The following is a 22807-nucleotide window of genomic DNA, read 5'->3' on the forward strand; positions in this document are numbered from 1 at the left end:
TAGTTCCTCTTCACTGTCTGCCATAAAGGTTGTTAGCCACGTTTAAAAAAAAAAAAGGAAAAAAGGAGTGTGAAAATAATTTCAGTAATACATTTTATTGAATCCGACACACACACAAAAACATTACTTCAACGTGTAACCAACACAGACATTAGTATCTCCATTCCTTCCTTTGTACTAAGCCCTGAATACTCATTGGAAGGACTGATGCTGAAGCTGCAACTTCAATACCTTGGAGTTGCGAAGGTGATGCGAAGAACTGACTCATCTGAAAAGACCCTGATGCTGGGAAAGACTGAAGGCAGAAGGGGACGACAGAGGATGAGATGGTTGGATGGCATCACCGACTCGAAGACGTGAGCTGGAGCAAGCTCCAAGAGTTGGTGATGGACAGGGAGGCCTGGCGAGGTGCGGCCCATGGGGTCGCAAACAGTCGGACGCGACTGGACTGAACTAAGTCTCTGAAACCCCGAGTGAATTTCACCTGCCCGTTGCCAGGGCCCAGAACCGCCCCTGGTCAGGGCTGAGGTGGGGGAATCTTCCTGCTTCAGGGGCAGCTCTCACTCGGCAAGCCTGGTCCAACCCCCGCCCCTCCTCGGCCATCCTGCCCCCGGCCCAGCGCCTCCAGCCCCCAGCCCCTCACTCGCCCCGGCCCCGGCCCCACCCCCGCCGCTCTTCCCCGGCCCGGCCCCACCCCCACTGACTACGGCAGTCAGCCAGCCACCGGGTGTTTACCGGCGCCCCTCAAGTGCGCGCGACAGTCACACCCTCGACCACCCCCGCGGGCGGGTGCCTTCGGTCCCCGCGTTGCTCCGCCCTCTGGTGAGGACCACCGCCCGGCGGGGCTCTCAGGAGACGAGGGGGCTTCGGACTTCGTGACTTACAGGCAGCCCAACTCCAGTCTCCAGGGCACCGCCCCCCGGAGGCGCCTGGTAGTGACGCCGGGCGCCCGCGTCGTGCGTCACGCTCTCCGGGTGCGGGGGCGGGACTTCCGGGAGTGCGAAAGCACAACTTCCGGAGGGAGGCGGAAGAACCCCTCGGCGCTACATTTTCGGGGAATCCCGGGGATCGCTGAGCGGGGCGCCAAACGGGGTACAGGAAGGGGCCGCCGCGGAGGGCTGGCCGCCCTCGGGGTGTCGGGGCCGTGGGTCTGAGCGATGAGGAGGGACCATGGCCAGCGACGGGGCCAGGAAGCAGTTCTGGAAGCGCGGCAGCAGCAAAGTCCCGGGCAGGTGGGTGTGACGGGACCCCCGGGTCGGGGTCAGGGGTCAGAGGTCAGGGGGCGCGTCGGCTCCCCGGGGGCTGCGGGAGGAATCGGGGGCGCGGAGGGGCGATCGGGGTTCTGGGGGGACTGCCCAGGGTGTCCGGGGGCGCGGACCGTGGGGTCTGGGAGGTGGCCGTGGCTGTACGTAGGAGCGAGGCCAGAGGGGCGGGTGTTTGTCCTGAGACTGCCAGGCTGTTTTCTGCGGAGACTCTTCGGCCGCCAGGGCTGCACGTAGGAGCCTCCTCTCCTGGAGCCGCGAGGAGTCGGTGGAGCGCGGAAAGTGGCCGGGTGGCCGTCCCCGCGGGGCGGGTGAGCTTCTGCAGGGGGCGTGGTGGCCTGGACCCACTCGACTGGCCTAGTCGCCTGTGGGTTTTGCTGCTTTTGCCCTGGGCTAGGAAGAGTCCTTTGAGGCTTCCTGTGAATTTCCACCATCCCAACTTCCTGGCCTCAAAACCCAACTCCTGTCTTGAGTCAACAGCAGGAAGAAAATTAAAAAAACTTTTTTTTTTTTTTTTTGAAATAAGTGCCAGCAGTGACCTGGGTGCGCCTTGGAAGCTGTACTGCTCCAAAGTCCTGTAACTGATGTGTGGCCCTGCCCAGCCAGGGCCCCAAGGAAACGGAGACACGACTCGGAAAATGCTTAGGAAGAAATCAACTGCTGGTGAACGCAGATTAGAGAGAAACAAGCTACAGGATTTCTAGACACGGTCCTGTTTGCAAACTAAAAGTCTCAGATACGGAAAATGAAGAATTGTGGTCTTAACTCCAAGTAGAATCATGCATGGCCACAGTTTATTTTTAAGGCTGCATAATAAGCACTATTGTTTGAGTGATAGAATTATAAACTTTGGAATCCACTATGTCCAATCAGAAAGGCTTAATTTTCAGAGTGGTCTGGGAGTTAGCAGGAGCTGAGTTACTGTATGCCCAGAGCAGCAATTTTTGGACAGGGATCACTAAAGTTGGCCAAAGATCCTGTTTTACTGTATAGGATGGTCCTTGAAGAACAGTCAGAGGTTTCATCACAACCAATGTCAGGGTCCAAGATGACGTGGAAGTTCTGAAATAGCAGCGAGTAGGAGGGCCTAGTGGCGACAGGAGCAGGCTCTCCAGAGCACTGACTCCAGGGAGAAGGAGGCACGTGGCGAAACAGTGTTGTGTGTTGCTGTAGGTCCTGAGATTTTGGTACCTCCTCAGTCTAAATGGATTCTGATTCTTCACCACCAACTGAGGCAAGAGAATAATGGAGCTTCTGTGTTAGTTCTAATGGTGAATAAACCTTTGGATCCATAACTGTGTCTCTTCGGTATTTGTCCTTATCTTGGGTTCAATGGGACTTCCTGGTGGCTCAGATGGTACAGCCTCTGCCTACAACTCGGGAGACCCGGGTTCGATCTCTGGGTTGGAAAAGTCCTCTGGAGAAGGAAGTGGCACCCCACTTCAGTACTCTTGCCTGGAAAATCCCACAGATGGAGGAGCCTGGTAAGCTACAGTCCACGGGGTTGCAAAGAGTCAGACGTGACTGAGCGACTTCACTTTACTTTTTTTTTTAAATTTTACTTTGGGTTCAATAGGGTCCCTCCCAAAATTCAGATCTTCGGAACCTGTGAGTCTGACTTTATATGGAAACAAGGTATTTTGCAGATGGAATTGAGTTAAAATGAGAAATGAGGCCATTCTGGATTAGGGAGAGTGCGAGTCCAATGGCTGGTGTCCTTAGGGGAAGAGGGAAATTTGCACCCAGAGCGACAGGTGTAGGGAGGATGGCACGGATGGTGGAGGCAGATTGAAGTGATGCCTTTACAAACCAGGGAAGCTGTGGATTCCCGGCAGCCAGTAGATGCTAGAAGAGGTAGGGAGGGATCCTTTCGCAGAGCCTTGGTAGAGGCGGGGCCCCGGCGGGACCGTGGCTTTGGCCTTCTGGCCCCCAGCCCTGGGGCAGGACGTCCCTGGGGTCTCCACCGTCTCCAGCCGGCGGGTCTGGGGCGCCCGGCTGCGGCGGCCACGGGAGCCTGCTGCTGTCCTCGGGTTTCTTCTGTGGTTCCTGCATCACCAGAGACCACCTGGCCTGCTCTGGGGTTTTGAGTCTGTGCCGTGCAGAGGCACTGTTGAGAGCAGCTCCCTGAGATCGTTCCAGACTCAGAGTGGGGTCTGTGAGCCGCCGCAGCCGGCACTGTGGAGGCCGGCCCATGAGGGGAGGCCTGCAGGGCCACCTTGGGCCCCGTGCCCCCTGCAGCCTCGCCTCTGGCAGCGCTGCTATTTCGGGCAGGAGGAGCTTCGGGGGTGTGCAGTTCCCCGTCAGCACGTGGCCCTCCCTTGGGGGTCCCTGGCCGCGCACTGCTTCACCTGCCCAAGCACCGTGTGGCCAGATCCCCGCCGATTCTAGCCGCTGTGTCAGCTCTTGTGGGTGGGCCCTGTAATTAGCTTTTTTTTGAGTGTGGGCCCCAGCTCAGAAACCTGAAGGTGGAAGAATACACCCACCACAAAATACAGAGCGGTTAAAGGCTCTTTGTACCGCACAGCCCTTTATGATGAACAGCTCCTTGACAGCAGTGGCTGATGTTCATCTTGCAGTCACCGTTTGCCAGGCCCTCTTCCTACCGCTCTGCACATGTTTGTCTCCCTGGTGGTTTATTTCATTTTTAAAAGTCTTTTTTGAATTTGTTACAATATTGCTCCTGTTTTATGTTTTTTTTTGGCCAAGAGACATGTGGGATCTTAGTTCCCTGACCAGGGATCCAGCTCGAATCCCCTGTGTTGGGAGGTGGAGACTTGACCACTGGACTGCTTGGGGAAGTCCCTCGCTGGTGTTTCAGAATTTATAAAACGCCCTCTGTCCTCCAAGCACACTCTGGGCCTTGCTGAGGTAGGCGTGGTGGTTTTCCCGGAAATGCCGTGCAGAGTAGCCTCTGTGTTTTTGCAGGACGTGTAAGGCCCTTTATGACCTGAGCCCGCTGAGCCGCGTCTCCCACCCCTCCCTGCTCTGAGCTTTGCCCTCAGTGGTGCTGAGGGGCTTGTGGATTCCTTGCTGTGCGATGCCTCTGTCAGCTTCATGCTTTTGTAGCTGACCAGAATGTTCTTTTCCTCCCTTCCCTCTCCTTTGCCTGGCTTTCTTTTTAAGGATTTTGAAAAACTCATTTCCAGTGTGCCTCCCGGTGAATCCTGGCCTGTTTTCACGCGGTCTGGACTAAAGTGCCCCTTTGTGCGTCACACTCAGTGCTGTTGGAAAGTACTTGCTTTCTCCACCAGCCAGTGGGCTCTGAGCGTTTAGGGAGTGTTCCTTACTCACCTTTGCATTGTTACTGCAAAATCAATTAAGCGGTGGTTGATCCGAACTGTTTCCTAGATGAGCCTGGAGAGAACCGGTGATTTGGCCAAGGTCTTATGCCGCGTGCGCTGGTCTCGCTGGGAGATCCCCCTCTTCTGTGCACGCTCTGGGCCGTGGGTTGTGTGTTTGGCTGGTGGTTCCTTAGAAACTTCTCTTCTGGATGAAGGATGGGAAGATGTCTGACTCGGACTGGGTGGTTCGGGTTTCAGCCATCTCTCTGACCTTCCCCTTGGGCCTGTTGCTCTGGGCTGCGTGTCTTCCTGTGTGACCTAGGAGCTGCACTCCACCGTGACCTCCAGGAGGATATTTGCTTGGCCGAGCCCTGATCTCTTAGATGAGGAGGAGAGGGGCCTCTTGGACCCGTTCTGAGAGCCTGAAAACTTACTGATTCAACAAATATTTATTTAACCTGTATTAACGTGCGAGTCACGGTTCCAGGTACTAGAGGTGCATCCGTGAACAAAATAGAGCAGAACCTGGGCTTACAGTGGAGTGGGGGAGGCGGAGAGTGATGCGTTAAGGAGCGGGTTAACTGGCGGGCGATGGCTGGAGTCCAGACAAAGGGAAGAGGGGCAGACGGCTGGGGGGCAGGGAGGTCTCAGGACGATGCGAGCCGGGTGAGACCTCTCAGAGCAGGTGACATCTGAGCAAGGTCTGCAGCAGGTGCAGGAACAGGCCTCGGGGGCAGCTGGGAAAGAGTGGTCCAGGCAGAGGGGTGAGCACGTGCAGAGGCCCTGGTTTGGGGGCGACGCTCATGTGTGTCTGAGGGGGAAGTGCAGGGGTGTGCGACCATCGCTGAGGGCAGGGCTCGGGGGGGTGGGGGTGGACAGTCATGGGGCATGAGGCCTGGAGGCGGGGCTCGTGGTCGAGGCAAGGACAGAGGCTCTCGGTTTCTCCTTCTGAGGGAGGGGCCTTCGGAGGACTCTGCCCGAGGCATGGCCTGGCCTCCGTGCCGTGTCGTGGGTGGACTGGGGGCTGAGAGGCCAGGCTGGCAGCAGGGACCAGTTAGGAGGGGCAGGGCCGCCGCTTCTGCCGTTGGCCTTGGTGTTCTTGCCACACTTAACGTTAAATGCCATGACAAGACCGTCGCACGCAGGTGTGAGAACACACGCCGCCCTTCGGCATGGCCCCCTCGCGCGCCACGTGGCGTGCGGCCTGCTGACTGTGCAGGGCGATGTCTGTAAGTGGAGGGGTGGCGCTCAGGGCCCCCACTGCGGGTGGAAAGGCCGCGGTGCTCTGGTGGCGCCGGGCCGGGAGGTGGTTCAGCATCCTGGTTCTGGCGGCCGTCAGCTTTCAGTGCTCAGAGCCACGAGGGGCCCCTGAGTGAGCCGGCCAGCCGGCTCCGCTGTCACCCCACTGGCCACCGCAGTTGCAGGGAGGAGTGGGTAACTCATTCAGAAAGCAGCGCGGGGAGCATCTTCTGTGTGCCAGGGACCGCGCTGAGCAGAGGGACGTGGGCCTCGGGGCCGGTGAGCACCAGACGCACAGTCTGCAGGGTCGCCTGGCCGCAGCCTGGCGATGGGTGCAGGACAGCGGGTGCTGTGTCCACAGAATGCCACGGCCCCCGGCGGAGGCCTCGTCTAAGCAGGGACCCAGGGCTGGAGGGGCCAGCCTGCCTCGAGGAGGTGCGGGTCAGGGTCAGAGCATTGCTATAGGGAGACTCGGCGGCGGAAGTGAGGAGGGGGTGAGTGGGGCCTGGAGAGGACTTGGGTCCTGGTCCCCATCACTGAGCGGTGAGGCCCCATCGTCCTCCCGAGAGCAGGCTCAGGGCCTAGGCTGTGACAGGTTTCGAAGGGGTCCCTGATGGACGGGGTGCTGGGGGTTGGGGTGACCCCTAGGGTTCTGGCCTGAGGGGGTGCGTGTGGTTGGCAGAATGATTTCCGCCCCCCACCAAAATGTTTGCGTCCTCCTCTCCAGAGCTTGTGAAGCGTCGGTTCCGTGGCAGAGGGGAGTCAGGGTCGTAGGTGGAATTACGGTCGCTCGTCAGCTGCCCTTGAGATGGAGAAGCTGTCCTGGAGCGTCCGGGGGACGCACTGCAGTCCCAGCAGCTATTACAGGCGTCGGAGATGGGGCGCGTGGCTCCGTCTGATCTGCAGTTGCTGGCTCTGAGGATGCAGGAGGGGGCCCCGAGGCAGGGCTCGTGGGGGCCTCTAGGAGCCGGGGGCCACCTCTGCCCTCGACCAGCAGGAAGATGGGGACCTTGGTCCTGCACCCGCTTGAAACTGAGTTCTACCGACAAGCCGGGTGAGTGGGAGATGGGTCTCCCAGGGTTGCCTCTGGAATGACTTTAGTCTTGGGGGACCCGTGCCGGCCTCCGACCTCCAGAGCTTTGGGATGACGGGTGTGTGTCGTAAGGCAGCAGGTTTGTGGTCATTTGTTCCCGCAGCCACAGGAAAGCCCCGTGGGGGTGGTCAGGGGCATGTGCTGGAGAGGCTGGGCAGTCTGGGCCCTCGCTGGTAACCTCTGCAAAGCGTCTTCAGTCCTCAGGGCCTGGGACTGCGCTGGGAGGGGTCTTCTGTGTCCTCTGGGGTCCAGGAGCCACGGGGAGGCCCTGCCTGTCTCCTCAGGGGTTCCCAGCTGCTGTCTCCCAGCCCCCCGGCCTGTGTCTTTATAAAGGTGGTTTTCTTGCTGTGCTTTCAGAGCAGCTGTTCAGATCGTCTGCTCCTGTTTTCCTGTCACGGGGAGCCTGGGAGTCTGCGCTCTGGCAGCAACTTTGTGTTTTAGAGGAGTGGGTTTCTCTGGCCTGCCCCCCACCCCCGACGTGAGTGGAGGGGGTCTTGCTCTGATGAGCGCCGTGGACACACCTGAGGGTGGGCTTCTGCTAAAGACACGGTTTTCCGGTGGTCCTGTTTTATGTTATTGAATGCCTTTTATTTTGTCTGGAGACATTTTGAAACAGTTAAGTTTAAAGTGAAATTCCACCCCCCCCCCCCGCCCCCCCCCGCCCCCAGCCCTTACATTTCTCTCTAATGTAGGAGATCTGGGCGCTTTGGGGTTAATTTTTAGATGAGTACAAGAGTGACTTAGAGAAAAGTAAGTCCCTGATGATTTTGGACTTATTCTTTTTTAAACTTTTTAAAAACAAGAGCTGGAGGAACTATTTCTCTCCTCCGAGCGTCGTGAAGGCCCGCGGAGGTTGTGGGTGGAGATGAACAGGCCGGGCGCTGGGCCCACGTCTCCCCACATCTCGCTTCCCTGCCTCCATCGGGGCGGCCCCGCCTGGCTGAGATCAGCTCAGACAAGGAGGGCTCGGTGACCCAGGCCGGGAGTGATGCCCGCCCTCACCGTGCCCTCTGCGGCCGCTCCATTTTCCCTGCCCCCGGGCTTGCCCGCTCCTCCGTTGAACACAGGCCGCGTGAGGACTGGCTCGTGGGCTCTCTGGGTGCAGTGGGGTCCCAGCCTCGGAGAGGCTGGCTGCACAGGGGATGCTAGGCAGGAGGAGTGCCTGGGGCTGAGTGCCTGGCCCTCCCTCGGGAGGAGTCGGGGGTCGTGGCTGGGAACCGTGTCCCCAGGCAAGTGTTGGTTCTGTGTCCCGGGGGATGGCAGAGCCGTGGACAGAGTGCCGCCTCCCTGCAGCGCGCGCTCCCGGAGCGCCTCCTCTGCCCGGCTGTGGTCCTCGGGGCAGTGGGATGCTGCGCGGCCTGTGATGGCCTGGCCCCAGGCTGGGGTTGGGACCTGGTCTCTTGCCCGCTGAGTTCCTCTCTCCAGGGTGGGAGTCTCCCTCAGTTCTCCAGGGGTGAGGGGGCAGCTGCTAGGCCCCTCCCCCCGACAGAAGGGAGACAGAGAATCAGGAGGCCCCGAGGGACGGGCAGCCTGGGCTTTTCCGTTCCGGGGCTGCGCTACAGGGAACCTGGGTGCTGAGTGCCCTTCCTCCTGTTCCCTCTCTCTGATGCTGGTTCGTCTTTGGGGGGATTCCAGCCCAGGCGCTGCAGGTGAGGGGGTGTGTGAAGCTGTTGGTGAGTCTAGTTTAGAACAGTCGTGGGTCCTCTTGCCAGAGTCACGAGAACTCAGGGGATCACTAGCGTGGACTGGGCATGAGGCCCCAGGGCAGCCCCTCCGGGCGCCAGCTGGCTTGGGACTCAGGCCTCTCGGCCGAGGGCACGGCCCTTTCTGGCCATGCTGCCCCTTGCGTTCCTGGGCTCCCACCGCGTAAGTGCCCTGATCGCCAAGGGCCCGTCCCCGGGTGCCCCTCCGCCCCTGGGGTCCGCAGCTCACTGAGGCCGGCAGAGGACGGCGGTGGCCCTGCGGTGCTCTGCGCCCTCGCGCTTGGCTGTGCTGTGGGGTCAGACCGCTCCGCTCCGCGTTCCTCAGATGCGCCCGTGGCCACATCCGCCTTCCCCCGCTCCCTTGCACTCCTCGTGGGCGGGCTTGCCCCGAGCCTTCTTCCCGTGAACGTTTCTGCTAGCCTCGGAGACACAGTGTGGGCAGCGGAGGGACAGAAGAGGCCCTGGGCGGTGTGGGTGAGGGGGTGGCGAGCAGGCCAGGGTGGGCCGGCCCCCGGCACGGAGAGTCCGAGTGTCCCCCGAGGGCCGCATACCGACCCGGCAGACGGGAGCCAAGGGAGAGCTGCCTGACCGCCCTGGAGGCCAGGGCTGGGCGCCCTGGTGGGGATGGCGGCCTGGGCTGGGCGTAGACGTGGGGGCGGGCTTGGAGGTCCTGGTGGACCTGGAGACCCACTTAACGTGGTGGGCTTCCAGGAGGCGGGGAGGGTGGTCTCTGGGTCGGTGTTCTTGGAGAGGACGTCTCAGAAGGAGTGAGTGTGGGGCGCTAGACCCCGCAGGTGGGCTCCAGGGGGAGCCAGGAGCCGCTGGTTGGCAGGAAGTTGCTCAGGCGGGCGAGCCTGATGCGTTTCACCCGTGTGCCTGCAGAGGGTAATGTCCTGGCGGGGGACGGGTCACCACGGATGGGTGTGAGGCCTGGCGGTGGGGGCAACGCTGATTTTTGTGACAGACCCTTTAACGTGAGGTGGCGCGTGTGTGCTCGAGAGCCGGAGGTGGTTCAGCCTGGAGGCAGCTGTGTGCGTGTTCACGGGAGATGCGTGTGCTTTCCCGCGCTGGGAAGAAGGCGGGTGCAGCGTGGGACTTTGGGAGGCACAGAGGAGTCAGATCGTCCGGATGGGCTGGCCGGAGACCGGAGAGGTGAGAGGGCGCAGTGCGAGTCTGGAGCAGAGTCGGGAGGAGCGGGGATGAGGGGGGTGGTGACGGCCGGCTGCTGGGCTGGCCTTTCCCCTGGTGATTTCAGAAGGCTTCCCCTCCACGGCCCTGTTCATCCGTCTTTTCTCGGAGCTGCATGGTGTGTGGGGATCGTAGTTCCTCTCCGACCAGGGATCGAACCCTGTGTTGGGAGCTCCGAGTGGTGCCCGTTGGCCACTAGGGAAGCCCCCGGTGTTGTTTCATTTCTAATTTGGAATTCTGGCTGCAGTGGGTCTTCGCTGCGCCCGCACGTTCTCTCGCGGCGGGTGGGGGCTGCTCTCACTGCAGCGAGCGTGCCCCTCGTGGCGATGGCGCCTCTTGGTGGGGAGCACGGGCTCTGGGCACGTGGGCTTCAGTTGAGGCAGGTCCCGGGCTCAGAGCACAGGCTCAGTGGTTGGGGTGCTCGGGCTTAGCTGCCCCGTGGCCCGTGGGATCTTCCTGGACCAGAGATCAAACCCACGTCTCCTGCGTTGGCAGGCAGATTCTTTACCCCTGAGCCACCAGGGAAGCCCCTCCTTGCTTTTCTATTGAGACATAGTTAACATATTAGTTTCACGTGTGTAACGTAAGGATTCAGTATATGTACAGGTTACCAGATGACCTAGTGGGTCTGGTTAACGTCCATCACCACGCGGTTACAGGCTTTTTCCTTGTGACGAGAACATGTGAGATTTACCCTTAGCAGCTTCCAGGTCTGCAGTCGAGTCCCCCTGAGTCCAGCGCACGCTGCGCCGTCCTGGACTGGCGGGTCCTGTCCCTGCCGACCCCTTCGCCCCTTGCACGCCCTGCCCGCCCCTGGGCCACACCATATAGGCTGTGCTCTGTGAGTACATTCCGTTGCTGTTTTCTTTCGATTGAGGCACAGTCGGTTTCCAGTACTGTATTTCACACACTGGGTTTTCACGGGGAAGAAACCTCTTTACTGTCAACGTAAAGGGAGGGACGAGTATATCGTCAGAACCCTCATTTCTAAGACGTATTGGAGCCATCCGTGAAGTGACTTGCTGGCTGGCTCAGTAGCTGCCCATCTGTCGGCTCCCGGGCCCCCAGGAGTGTGACAGGGGACGAGTGCAGTCCCTTTAGTGGGGAGCTGGTGGCCGGGTGGGGACAGGAGGCGGCTGAGAGCTTGCGGGACTGGGCGGCTGTCACCGCTGAGTGGCAGGCGTGGGTGCTGATGGTGGGACAGCCCGGAGCCCTCCGGCATGGGTCCTGGGGGGCCATGTGGGCCTGCACGCGACTTGGGCGGAGGGGTGGTGGAGCTGTGAGCTGTCGTCATAACGGGCTCCGTACATTTGCCTCTGAAGCCCTCTAAAGTTAATTTCCTTGGAAAACTTGCCCCTTCTGAGCATATTCTCTAAATCTGGGGTGCATGGCTGTGGTTGGAATGAGCCTGATGGTAAATCAGTCACTAGTTTAGTTCATGTTTCAGAAAACTGCTACTGAGCCCAGAGGAGACCCTGCGTGATGGCTCTGCTTGTGGAGGAGGGGTTGATGAGCTGTAAACCGGGTCACTGCACGGTTTGCCTGCTTGGTCCGAGTCTGGAATATGGGAGGCAGCTCATCGTAGGCGTGGCCGTGTAACTTTTCACTTATTTTATGATGCTCAGGCCGCTGCGTCTTGAGTTTATCCTTTTCATTTCCTCTTGCTGTTCATCATTCATTCGTGGCTGTCTTCACCCTCTGCTCTTCAGCCTTTAATTAACAGAAGCGAGAGGCTGTTCGGGTGCTGTCCTGTCAGTTCCGTTCAAGGCTGGGGCCTTGGGGTAGGGGGACCAAGTTCAGACCAGAAAGAAGTCTGCTGGGATGCGCAGGAGGGAGTCACCTCGTCACGCCATGAGGCCTGCCGCCATCGGCTGGCTCCTCCTGCCTGCTGCCTTCAGCCCTGTCTGCTGAGGCTCGTCTCCTCCCTTCTCCTCCCGCGTCCGCGTGCCCGGAGCGGCACCCCTGGCGTCTTGACAGTGCCAGCCGGGCCGGCCTGGAGCAGGTGCTCAGCGGGGCGGCCTCTAGGTGGCTCGTGACCGGCTGAGACGGCGCTGTTGCGTGGCGCTCTCTAGACGGACACGAAGGCCGCTCCCAGGGCAGGGTGTCCCCGGGCAGGCCCTCAGACAGCCCTTAGTCCGTCTGTCTGGATCTGGAGGCTGCGCTGGGTGTCTGTTGCGGAGCGGGGGCTCCTCTCGTTGCAGGGCACAGGCGCTGGGACGCGCGCGTTGGTAGCTGTGGCGCCTGGGCTGTGGCGCCTGGGCTCCTTTCACGTGGGGTCTCCCCGGACCAGGGATCCCCTGCATTGGCAGGTGGATTCCCAACCACTGAGCCACCAGGAGAGTCCTTGACTGAGTTTTTTTCAAAAGCTTTCCTGACCCAAGCTGTGGAGAAGGCAATGGCACCCCACTCCAGTACTCTTGCCTGGAAAATCCCATGGACTGGGGAGCCTGGTAGGCTGCAGTCCATGGGGTCGCTAGGAGTCGGGCATGACTGAGCGACTTCACTTTCACTTTTACGCATTGGAGAAGGAAATGGCAACCACTTCAGTATTCTTGCCTGGAGAATTCCAGGGACAGGGAGCCTGGTGGGCTGCCGTCTGTGGGGTCGCCCACAGTCAGATGTGACTTAAGCGACTTAGCAGCAGCAGCAGTAGCAGCAGACCCAAGCTGTAAAGGCAGCCGGGACAGACCCTGGGAAGTGGGGGCTTGGCCCCGGGGCCTGTCTCTTTCAGACATTTGGCGTCAGCCCAGGTCTCCAGCCTGTCCTCCTCTGGGGCCCCGTCCACCCGGGAGCGCCCCTTCGGGTTCTTGCTCTAAACCTCAGCTCTTCCCATTCCCTGTTGTCTGTCTGCCCCTCTAGTGGGGGCGCTTTAGCGACACCTCCTGTGCCCCATGCAGAAGAGGTGATCTTTACGGGGCTGTGGGGCTCTCGTGGGGGCCCTTCTGGCTGGGGTCCTTTTCAGGGCGTGGCGGGCGCCTCTCTGCCAGCTTTCCCTGCCCCGCCCTCTATCTAGACCCTGCCCTCTCGTCTGGCCGGGAGCCTCGGTTCCATCACAGGCTTGGCACCTGGGACCTTCGTCAGTTCTCCTTCATTTATTCTTCCCTCTGCGAGTCCTTCTTGGGTGCTCAGGATGTTTGTGGCCCTCGGGATGCTGACAGATGGGACCCAGAAAACACCGCTCCTGGTCCTCACTGTTGCCTGCTGGTAACAAGTTAGTCCTTTTCAAGTTTCACTTAAAAAGGTTTTTTCATTTGCCTGCCCTGGGTCTTAGCTGTGGCCTGCAGGATCTTCGGTGCCGCCTGAGGGATCTTTGTTGCTACATGCAAACTTTTAGTTAGGGTGTGTGGGTCTGTTCCTACCAGGAGCTTCCCTGGGGGCTCTGATGGTAAAGGACCCCCCTGCAGTGCAGGAGACCCAGTTAGATGCTCGATCGGGAAGATCCCCTGGAGAAGGGAATGACTACCCACTCCAGTGTCTGCCTGCCTGGAGAATTCCATAAACAGAGGAGTCTGGTGGGCTACAGTCCCCGGGGTCTCAAAAAAGTTGGACACGACTTAGTGACTAACATTTTGTGTGTGTATTCAGCGCTTCGCTGTCACATTAGTGAGATTTCCCCATCTGGATTTGTGTGGCTGTGGCCCCTTCATGTTTGCTGTGGCTGGTGTTCTGTTAGATGCATATATTTTAATTTTTAAAATTCATTATTCAGTTGATAAGAAAACCTAGGTATCTGCTAACATTTTCTTCTCTCTGTGGCATCACAGTCATTGCTGACCCTGTCTCCCTCAGGTGCTTGTGCGATGTCTCCAGTGTGTAGCTGGCAGTGGAATTAGGTCACGTTGATCTGCATTTTATAAGGAATCACTAGGGTTCAGTGAACTGCTTCAGTGTTTTAAAGCAGTATAGTCTATTAAAAAGTTTATGGGTTAATATATCTATTAAAGAAAGATTTCATTATCTGAAATGAGGTGGGTATGTTAGTTGCCACTTAACTCTTTAAAAAGGGCTTTCGTTGAAGCCTGTTTTTCTCTTTCACGGTGCGAGACCAAACAGAAATGTAGTTTTAATAAGATAAAGTGAGGTTGCTTTTAGCCTGAGCTTGGACTTTGCTGGAGCGTTTTCTGCTCAGTGATCACAGGTGTTTTCCCGAGAAGAGTTAGTGGGTTTCCTGATGTCCTGGAGGGGCGGGGCCTGCAGTTCGGGTCAGTGCTCGGACTTCGGGAACAGGACCTGCAGGGTGTGGGCCGCAGGCAGAACTGGCTCCTGCGAAGAGCCGCGTGAGGGCAGTGGGGCGCCGCGGAAGAGTGCCGGTGTCCAGGTGAAGGCTGGTTGCTGATGTTGGTAAACACTGTCCGTCGGCCACTTTGCAGTGTTCACAGCGTCTTTACCAAGGTTATCTCCTTGTGCACACATTCTTATTCCCGTTTCCTGGATGAGGAAGCAGAAGCTCTGAGCAGTTACTTGGTTAGCACTCTTAGCAGCTTGTAAGTGTTGGGTCTTGAACCCAGATTTTTGGATTCTGAAAACTGGAAACTTTTCTGCCGAGGTTAGAGAGACGGCCGTGGAAATTTTAGACGGGACCACAACAGATGGGTGGCACTTGGCCTGGGCAGGCTGAGACTGTTTTTGGCAAAAAAAGAGAAGGCTCGGGGGTGTCACTGCGAAGTCTTGAAGGTGGGGGCCTGAGTCCCTCAGGCATCTAGCAGTTGGTGCAGGCCGTCAGCTGGGACCCCCGCCAGCACTGGTGGGTGTGTGACACACGCAGGGCTCCATCCCCTTCTGCCAGGAGAGGGTGTCAGGTTCTGCAGACCAAGACGGGAGCTCTCCCCGGATGCCAGATCTGCAGGCGCCTCCATCCTGCGCTTCCCAGCCTGCAGAGCCATCAGATCTTGTTGTTTATAAGCTGCTCAGTGCACGGGGTTTGTTACAGCAGCCTGAATGGACTGGGGCAGTGGGGTGGGCTTTTCCAAGCGTCGTTCTCAGCGCAGAGCCCTCCGTAAGGATAAAGCGTCGTTCTCAGCGCAGAGTCCTCCGTAAGGATAAAGCGTCGTTCTCAGCGCAGAGCCCTCCGTAAGGATAAAGCGTCGTTCTCAGCGCAGAGCCCTCTGTAAGGATAAAGTATCGTTCTCAGCGTAGAGCCCTCCGTAAGGATAAAGTATCGTTCTCAGAGCAGAGCCCTCCGTAAGGATAAAAATGTGATGTGGCTGTTACTGTTTAGTTGCACGGTTGTGTCTGACTCTGCGACCCCATGGACTGTACTCCACCAGGCTTCTCTGTCCACGGGATTTTCCTGGACAAGAATACTGGAGTGGGTTGCCATTTCTGTCTCTAGGGGATCCTCCCGGACCCGGGATCAAATCCACATCCTCCTGCGTGGACAGGTGGATTCTTTACCACCGAGCTGCCAGGCAAGCCCAGAAGTGTGATGACTTAACCTTTAAGGCTCCCACGTGCCAGGAAAATAGATTCGCTACCGATGTGAGTTTCCTATTGCTGCAGAAGCAAGTTACCACAGGCCTCTTGGCTTATAACAACACACATTTATTACCTTACAGTTCTGGAGGTCAAGTCTGCATAAGGCCTCCCTGGGTGAACACCAAGGTGTTGGCAGGGCTTTCTGGAGCCTTTAGGGGAGAAGCTGTCTCCTTACCTCTTCAGCCTCTCAAGACTGCCTGCACTCCTTGACTGCAGCCCCCTTTGTGCGCACTCACAGCCAGCCACGCAGCCTCACTCCGAGCGTTCCTGCTCGGTCACGGCCCCCTGACCGCAGGTGGGGCAGTCTTCCTCTTGAGGACTTTGAGGAGATCGAACCCACCTGGATGATGCAGGCTGTGCTCCCAGGCGTGTGCCCCTAGCCACATCTGCAGGGCCCCCTCTGCCGTGTTGTTCCCGAGTCTAAGCTCGTACTGCTCACTGCTCAACAGGCCAGTAATCCAGACGGGTTGCTGGGACAAGGAACAGCAACTTGAATCGGAAAGCCAGCAAACCGAGAAGATGGTGGGTTCCTGCTCCAAAGAACCATCGTGCCTGAGCTAGAATTTGGGGCTCCTTTCATACGAAAAGGACGGGGCGAAGTCAGACACTTTCTGGTTCCCATCAGCCTCATCAGGGGGTATGTGGACTTCTTCCTCCTGCAGCCATTCACAGGTGGGCCTGGTCAGGAGGGTCCCTGGGAGGCAGGGTCCCCAGAGACGGGCCATTATGTGTAATCGGAGCTTCTCGGCAGCGGCCCTTTGGTGATTAACTTGTGAGAGAACAGAGTCTCTCCTGTTACCGCCCGACTGTCCGCGTCCCTCCCACACTCCTGTGGGTAGAGGAGCGAAGGCCGTCCTGCTGAAGAGGTGACGAGTCCGCCTTAGGGTCTCTAGTCAGTCCGTTAAGTCTACAGCTGTGTGAACCAGTGAAGCCTCTCGGCACTTTGTCTAATTTGTAGTTGAACTTTGGAGGTTTTGCTTCCAGTTCCTGATACATACCCTCAGTTCCTGTGCTGTTTGGAGACAATTACACGGGTTGGTCGCCGCTTCCCCAGCTGCAGTGGAACTGCCGTCTGCTTCATGGGCGGGCAGACCTGTTGCAGGCAGCCTCGGGACTAGTGTAGAGCCCAGCCTTTCAGTGATTCACAGCCACCAGGCCTTGTAGCAGTTAGACTCTCCTGTCTCTGCAGACAGCTGGAGTGGCTTATACAGCATTCTAAAGGGGCTTCATTTAAGCCTGCTTCTGGGAGCCCCTGGCCTGCAGCAGGGCAGTTGGCAAGGGCTTATCCCAAGTTAAATGTCTCTCGAAATTTTAGCGGCGTTCCTCTTCAAGGTGTGATTGGTTCTCTTGGTTTTTGCTGTTGACTGTGGTCTCCTGGATGTGAGTTGTTTCAGCGCCTTGATGAGACGGGATGATTTCCCCAAGGAAGGCGTTAAGCACCACAGACTGCCTCCAGCTGGGATATACTCCCCCCATCCCGCAGGTGTCCACAAGCCCCTGCGGGTATCTATGATGTCACCATGCGAGGCACGCGAGGCAGGTCGTTTCTCGGTCCTCGGTGGCAGGCTTCTCTGTGTCGAGTCCCCGTCTGGGGAGGTCTGACGGTGGTCTTTGGGTTTTGTTAAGATCCTGGGGGAAAGAGCTCTGTCTGCTTTTCTGGGATTTTCACAAGCTCCATCTGTAGGCTTAAAGTGTGTTCTGGTGGGACTCTGATGTCAAGCTGTTCTGGTGAAAACTCCAGGGTAACATCTGTCAGGAGTTAATCAGCTCACTCGCCATGTCAGTGTCTCTGGGCTCCCGTGGGGGTGAGGTGCCTCAAGGCCATGGGAGCCCCTGGGCCTCTCCCGCGTGCGTCTCTCTGCCAACACCGTGTGAGAGGCTCTCGTCTCTTAACTGTTCTCCTTCTGTTTTAGCAGAGGGCAATCTGCTCTCCAGTGCTCCTCCTCCTCACAGTGGACGCTGTTCCAGGGGAACTTACTTCTCTTTAGAGGTACCGCCTTCCAGAAATCCAGTGTTGCTGCCAAAAGTGGACTTTTGTTTTGCATTTCTCTTTTGTTGAATACTTTATAAAAGCAACATCTACCAGTTGAGAAGGGTTCATTCCAAATGCACCATCTGATTTTTGCAACTTCCTCCTGGTACCCGAGGCAGTTTGCCCCAGAAGGTCAAATTGACCATTCATATATTTTCAGGGCCTTGGGCTCTGCTTTAGTATGATGTCTGTCGGCCCAATAAATTCTTTGCAAAAGTTCAGCGCAGGCTTCATTTGTTTGGCTGAAGTTCTTGAGCATGGTTCAAACTCTTTTGCTTTGGTTTCCCTTTCCGAGGCCCTGCCAAGGAACACTGATAACTGGGGATCTAGTAAGGGCCCCTTTCCTCACTGGCCTCCAGCGTGGTTCAGCTCTGGGCACTGCTGAGTGGCCTTCAGGTGTAGCGGACCCTCCTCATAAGGAGAGTTGTGATCTTCCCAATTAAAGAAGTCTGGGAAAGCCAACTGGCTGGTGGTTTGCATTTAAGCCCCTACGAGGTAATGATGTAAGGGGAATCACCCTGCCCCGGGAGTGACTCCTGGCTCACATTAGACGCCCTGTCGGCTCTTAGATGGCGATACTCCACCAAGTCCCTGCTCCCTAGAAAATAACACAGGATTTTCTAACTGGTCCTCATGGGGGCCAGGAGTCCTGGGCCCCAGGGTCAGGAACTGGGGCTGGGTAGAAACGGAAGGGGTGAAAAGGGCGGGTATACTGGCGTAACAGCCAGAGCGGCTGGGACGTCTGCTCAGCCAGAGCAGTCACGGTTTGAAGCACCAGGCCCTCACTCATTCCCTTCCTTCTATTTTCCCTGGTGTAATGGCACAAATGGCTTGCGCTTAACGGTCATCATCTTTCCCTGCTTTTTCACAGAACATCGTAGACTCATTCAGAAGCCACTGTAAGACCACAGGTAGCAGTGAACAGAAACTTGATTACTCCTGTGACAGGCGACCAAGATAATCACTCAGATTATGACTGATGTGATTTTCCAGGAGACCAGAATGTGAGGAGTTCCACGTAATTTCTAGGATGTGCATTTAAATAACATTTACCCGTATGATATAGCCTAAGAAAACGTTTGCCCGTACGGTGCGTGCTAAGGGTGTTTTATCACCACTTGCTTGAGAGTGCCTCCCATGCAACTCAGACACACCCAGGAAGCCCACAGATTTTAATGTTCCTCTGAGATGGAGAGAAAACAAATGATTTCGGGTGTTCCAGGGACCCTCTGGCAAACCCCAAAGTTAGCTAGAAGTCATATGAACTCTACTTAGAACTTGATCTTTGGGAAATTTGTAAAAAATATCAAAAAATTTTAACCTGTGATAAAAGATCAATGCAAATACAGATCACTTAAACAGTTACCAAAAGCAGTTCAGTGTTTTAGGAAAACAGTGTCCTCTTAGAGAATCAAAGACTCAGGTTTTGTACCACTTTACCTTTAAGATTTTAATTAAGATTTTAATGCTTTTGAACTGTGGTGTTGGAGGACTCTTGAGAGTCCCTTGGACTGGAAGGAGATCCAACCAGTCCATCCTAAAGGAGATCAGTCCTGGGTGTTCATTGGAAGGATTGATGTTGAAGCTGAAGCTCCAGTCCTTTGGCCACCTCATGCAAAGAGTTGACTCATTGGAAAAGACTCTGACGCTGGGAGGGATTGGGGGCAGGAGGAGAAGGGGATGACAGAGGATGAGATGGCTGGATGGCATCACCGACTCGATGGACGTGAGTCTGAGTGAACTCCGGGAGTTGGTGATGGACAGGGAGGCCTGGAGTGCTGAGGTTCATGGGGTCACAAAGAGTCGGACACTCCTGAGCGACTGAACTGAGCCTTAAGATTTTAAGTTCAGACTTACCTTCTAAGTTATGAGAGTCTGGATTATCTGGTTAGACATTCCCAGAACATCATTCCCGTAGGGTCTACTCCAAAGACCTTGGCTCCGTGCACCTCTGCTGACTTAACAGCTTTGCCACATCGTTACTTTTCTTGATGACAGTCTTTGTAACAGGAGTTAGGTATTATTGTCTAATAAACCCAGGTATAATTATACTTTGTGTTGATGACTCTATAAAGACATCTGTATCAAACCGGCAAGCGTAAGCAAAACTTTCACACCAGATACTAATTCAATACTGAGTGTTTCCTAGATCACGTGAACCTGAAACTCATTCTGGCTGGTTTTTTTTTTGAGCTTCTGGCAGATGGGACAGATCAGGGTCACGTGTCTACAAGGTAACCCTTTTACTAGTATTTGTGGAGAAGACACTTCTATTTTGAGCTTTCGGCGATCTTAGGACCCAAACCTCCCTCTTCTCCAAGTGTCTCACTCTTGGACAAAAACAGACCGGTTTTCTTCCTTCTCTCCATTTGGTATCAATAAAAGTTACGTATCGCAAAGCTGATGTGGCTGTTAGTGGACAGACAGTACTGAACGAGATGAAACCCAGGAAACCAAAGAACAAGCAGGATCCTGCGTAAACCGTCGTTTGGTCTTGAGTTTTGCGTGTCCCAGCTACACAGGAGACCATTAAGTGACGTAATTAACGCAGCAGAAGTCACGGTACGCAGTGCACAGGGCCCGAAGGTGACCCTGCCTGGACCCCCAGTGGGGATCCTGACCGGTGCCACGGCCGCCTTCCTCCTACCCGTGGGTTCAGAGCTGTCCTCAGGTCCTGGTCCAAAATGCACCCCAGAGGACCTTCTCCTGGGGTAGTTGTAACACTCCCTCTTTTTCAAGAGAATCAAAGCACAAACGGCACGCCCAGGCGCCAGCATCCGAGAAACCAGCCCGCCGCTCGCAAATGTGGTGGAAGTCCAGCACCTCTTTCGTCTCTCCAACAGGGGGCCCTACTCAAATACAGCTACAAAACAAGCTACAAAACAAACTGGCTTACTCTAGAAAAACAAGCTCCAAACGGAGAGGAAACGGTTCCCGGGTGTACGCACCGGAGCGACTCGCCCTGGTGTATGGAGTCCGTGTGGCTCCCCAGCTTTGATTCCTTGCTCCCGCTGCCGAGCGCTGGGGCAGTTGGTGCTGTTTCGGGAACTATGGGGCGAGGGGTGCGGATCCTCAGGACAAGTGGTCCAGGCAGCTGCCAGGGCCCTCCTTACCCGAAAGTTCCCCGGCTGGGCTGGCTGCACACGAGCAAGCAAGGCTCCTCGACGAGTCCCCCAGTTTGTTAGTCCAGTCCCGTCCTGTGCACTGTGCTACAGGCCAGGAGTCCAGAGACAAGTTGTTGGGGCAGGGATAACGACTTTATTCGGAAATCCAGCAAACCAAGAAGAACGCGAGTTTACGCATCACCCCCAGCCTTGCCTGAGTTAGGAGTCAGGCCCCTTTTATACTCAAAGGGGAGGGCGTAAGGTCACACACTCCCTGGTTCCCATCAGCCTCCTCCGGAGGGGATGTGTGAATTTCTGCCTCCTGCAGTCATTCACAGGTGGGCCTGGTGAGAAGGTTCCTGTGAGTGAAACAGTTTCCCAGAGATGGGCCATTATGTGTGAAGGTGAAGTCGCTCAGTTGTGTCCGACTCTGCGACCCCGTGGACTGTAACCTACTAGGCTTCTCCGTCCATGGGATTCTCCAGGCAAGAATACTGGAGTGGATTGCCATTTCCTTCTCCAGGGGATCTTCCCGACCCAGGGGTCGAACCCGGGTCTCCCGCGTTGGAGGCAGACGCTTAAACCTCTGAGCCACCAGGGAATAGGCAACATTCCTTTGGTGATTAACTTCTGATGAAACGCGAGGTTCTTCCCTGTTACAGTGTGAGGTGATACGTTCACGTGTGTTGGGGTTGGGAGGTGTCGCTTTTGGGACCCTTATTCTGCCCACCTCACTGCCTCAATGGCAGAGGAATCCTGTTTACAAAGAGGTTTTTACAAATCAGTGAAATAAGAGTGGACACCTCTTAGAAATGGGCAGAGAGTTCAAACAGGCGGTTTATGAAAGCACAGATGGACAAAGGATGTTTCAAGATGGCTCAGCCGCCCTAATAATCGAGAAGGTACACGGTCAGCGTCTACACCCCCTTCCTCCATCAGACAGCAGTGATCTCTGCAGTGGGCCCTTGGATAGCGAGGGTTTGAACCGCGTGGGTCCACTTACAGAGAGGTGTTTTTCAGTAGTAAATACTACAGCCCAACACCATCCAGGTGGCCTGAAGCCGGGCACGCAGAACCACAGACCAGGAGGAACTGCGGGTCCGGAGGGCCGACTGGAAGTCACACTCAGCCTGTCTGCCGTGCGGAGGTCCGCACCCCAGCCTCCACGTGGTTCAGGGGTCAGCCGTTTATGCCGTGGATACACGTGTATCCTTTGTGTCCCAGGCCTTCCTTCTGTGGGACTTTTATCTTCACGAAGTTATATCTGTATGACAGTATTGTCCCCGGAGAAGTGTATTGCTGTCTTTATAACCACACATAGTTTTAAATAAAGAGCTCACAACCAACACTGGCAAAACCAATTACCGTGTAACCATAATGGTGGGGCGGTGTGAAATTAGAGGTGAGGTTGTCCAGGGAGGTGGTGCTCATGTTGTTATGATTTTTGAAAACTTAGGAAGCTTGGGAATGATTACAGATTTGTGGGAATTACAGAGAAATGTCTGGGGAAGCCCCTTGTGCCTGCAGTGTTAGGTCTTAAGTGTGAACGTGCTGCGTGTGTCTCTTCTGTGTGTCACACAGTATAAAGTACAGGCATTTAAGTAGATTGATACATGGGGGAAGAGTTGTGATACTGATATATTGCTGAGTGAGCAAGGTAGGATTTCATTTTGTTTTAAAAAGCTAAGACGACTTCATCTATATATTAAGCTCCTCCGTGTCAGTATTTATCTTTACATACACGCACCCTGCATGGAGGAGGAAATGGCAGCCCACTGCAGTATTCATGCATGGAAAATCCCACGGACAGAGGAGCTTGGCGGGCTACAGTCCATGGGGTCACAAAGAGTCGGCCACGACTGAGCGACTGGGCACGCAGGCACTCTGCAGGGCTCCGCATCGGGGTTACAGAGCCTGTCTGTTCCACGTGGGCCACAGCAGTTAGGACTCTGACTGCCCGTGGCTTCAGCGAACAGGGGCTTGTTTATTTCATGCCATGGACGTCTAGGGAGTGGTCCAAGGTTGAGAGCTAACAGCTCCGAGCTGCTGGAGTCCCGCTGTCTTCCCATCTTCATTCTAAGCCACTCCCTGCCCCCCACCCATCACGAGGGGCTTTATTTCTCGTGGTTGCTTCTCGTGGCAGGATGGCCGGGCCCCTCTTGGCCTCACGTGTGTGTTCTGAACAAGAAGAGGGGAGAGCTGAGGGTCAGGGTCGTACCCGCCAAGTCTCTCTCCTCTGTCCTGCAACTGGCCTGCCTCCGGTCCCCTGGGAGGAAGGGGTGTGCGCTGGGTCTCTCAGCTGGCCAGCGTGCCACGTGAGTTCTTATGTCCCCGCTTTTTTTCCAGATCTACTCTGATGAGCACAGACTTTATAATGAAACCATGCAGTCTTTTAACAAAATCGTGTTTGTAATTCTGTATTCCATCTCT

At 56.4% G+C, this 22807-nt stretch overlaps 1 protein-coding gene across 1 annotated transcript in view; it reads left to right on the forward strand.

The window, feature by feature from the left end:
* The first annotated feature begins 1007 nt into the window (after positions 1–1007).
* TBC1D22A (TBC1 domain family member 22A) overlaps positions 1008–22807 on the forward strand; it is a 269633-nt gene continuing 247833 nt past the window's right edge. Inside the window, exon 1 of the mRNA XM_052639487.1 lies at positions 1008–1232. Coding sequence (XP_052495447.1) covers positions 1171–1232 — 62 coding nt within the window. The 5' untranslated portion in view covers positions 1008–1170. The remainder of the gene's footprint in view (positions 1233–22807) is intronic.

The sequence above is a fragment of the Budorcas taxicolor genome, chromosome 5, assembly GCF_023091745.1.
Source record: "Budorcas taxicolor isolate Tak-1 chromosome 5, Takin1.1, whole genome shotgun sequence".
In the NCBI taxonomy this organism is placed as follows: domain Eukaryota; kingdom Metazoa; phylum Chordata; class Mammalia; order Artiodactyla; family Bovidae; genus Budorcas; species Budorcas taxicolor.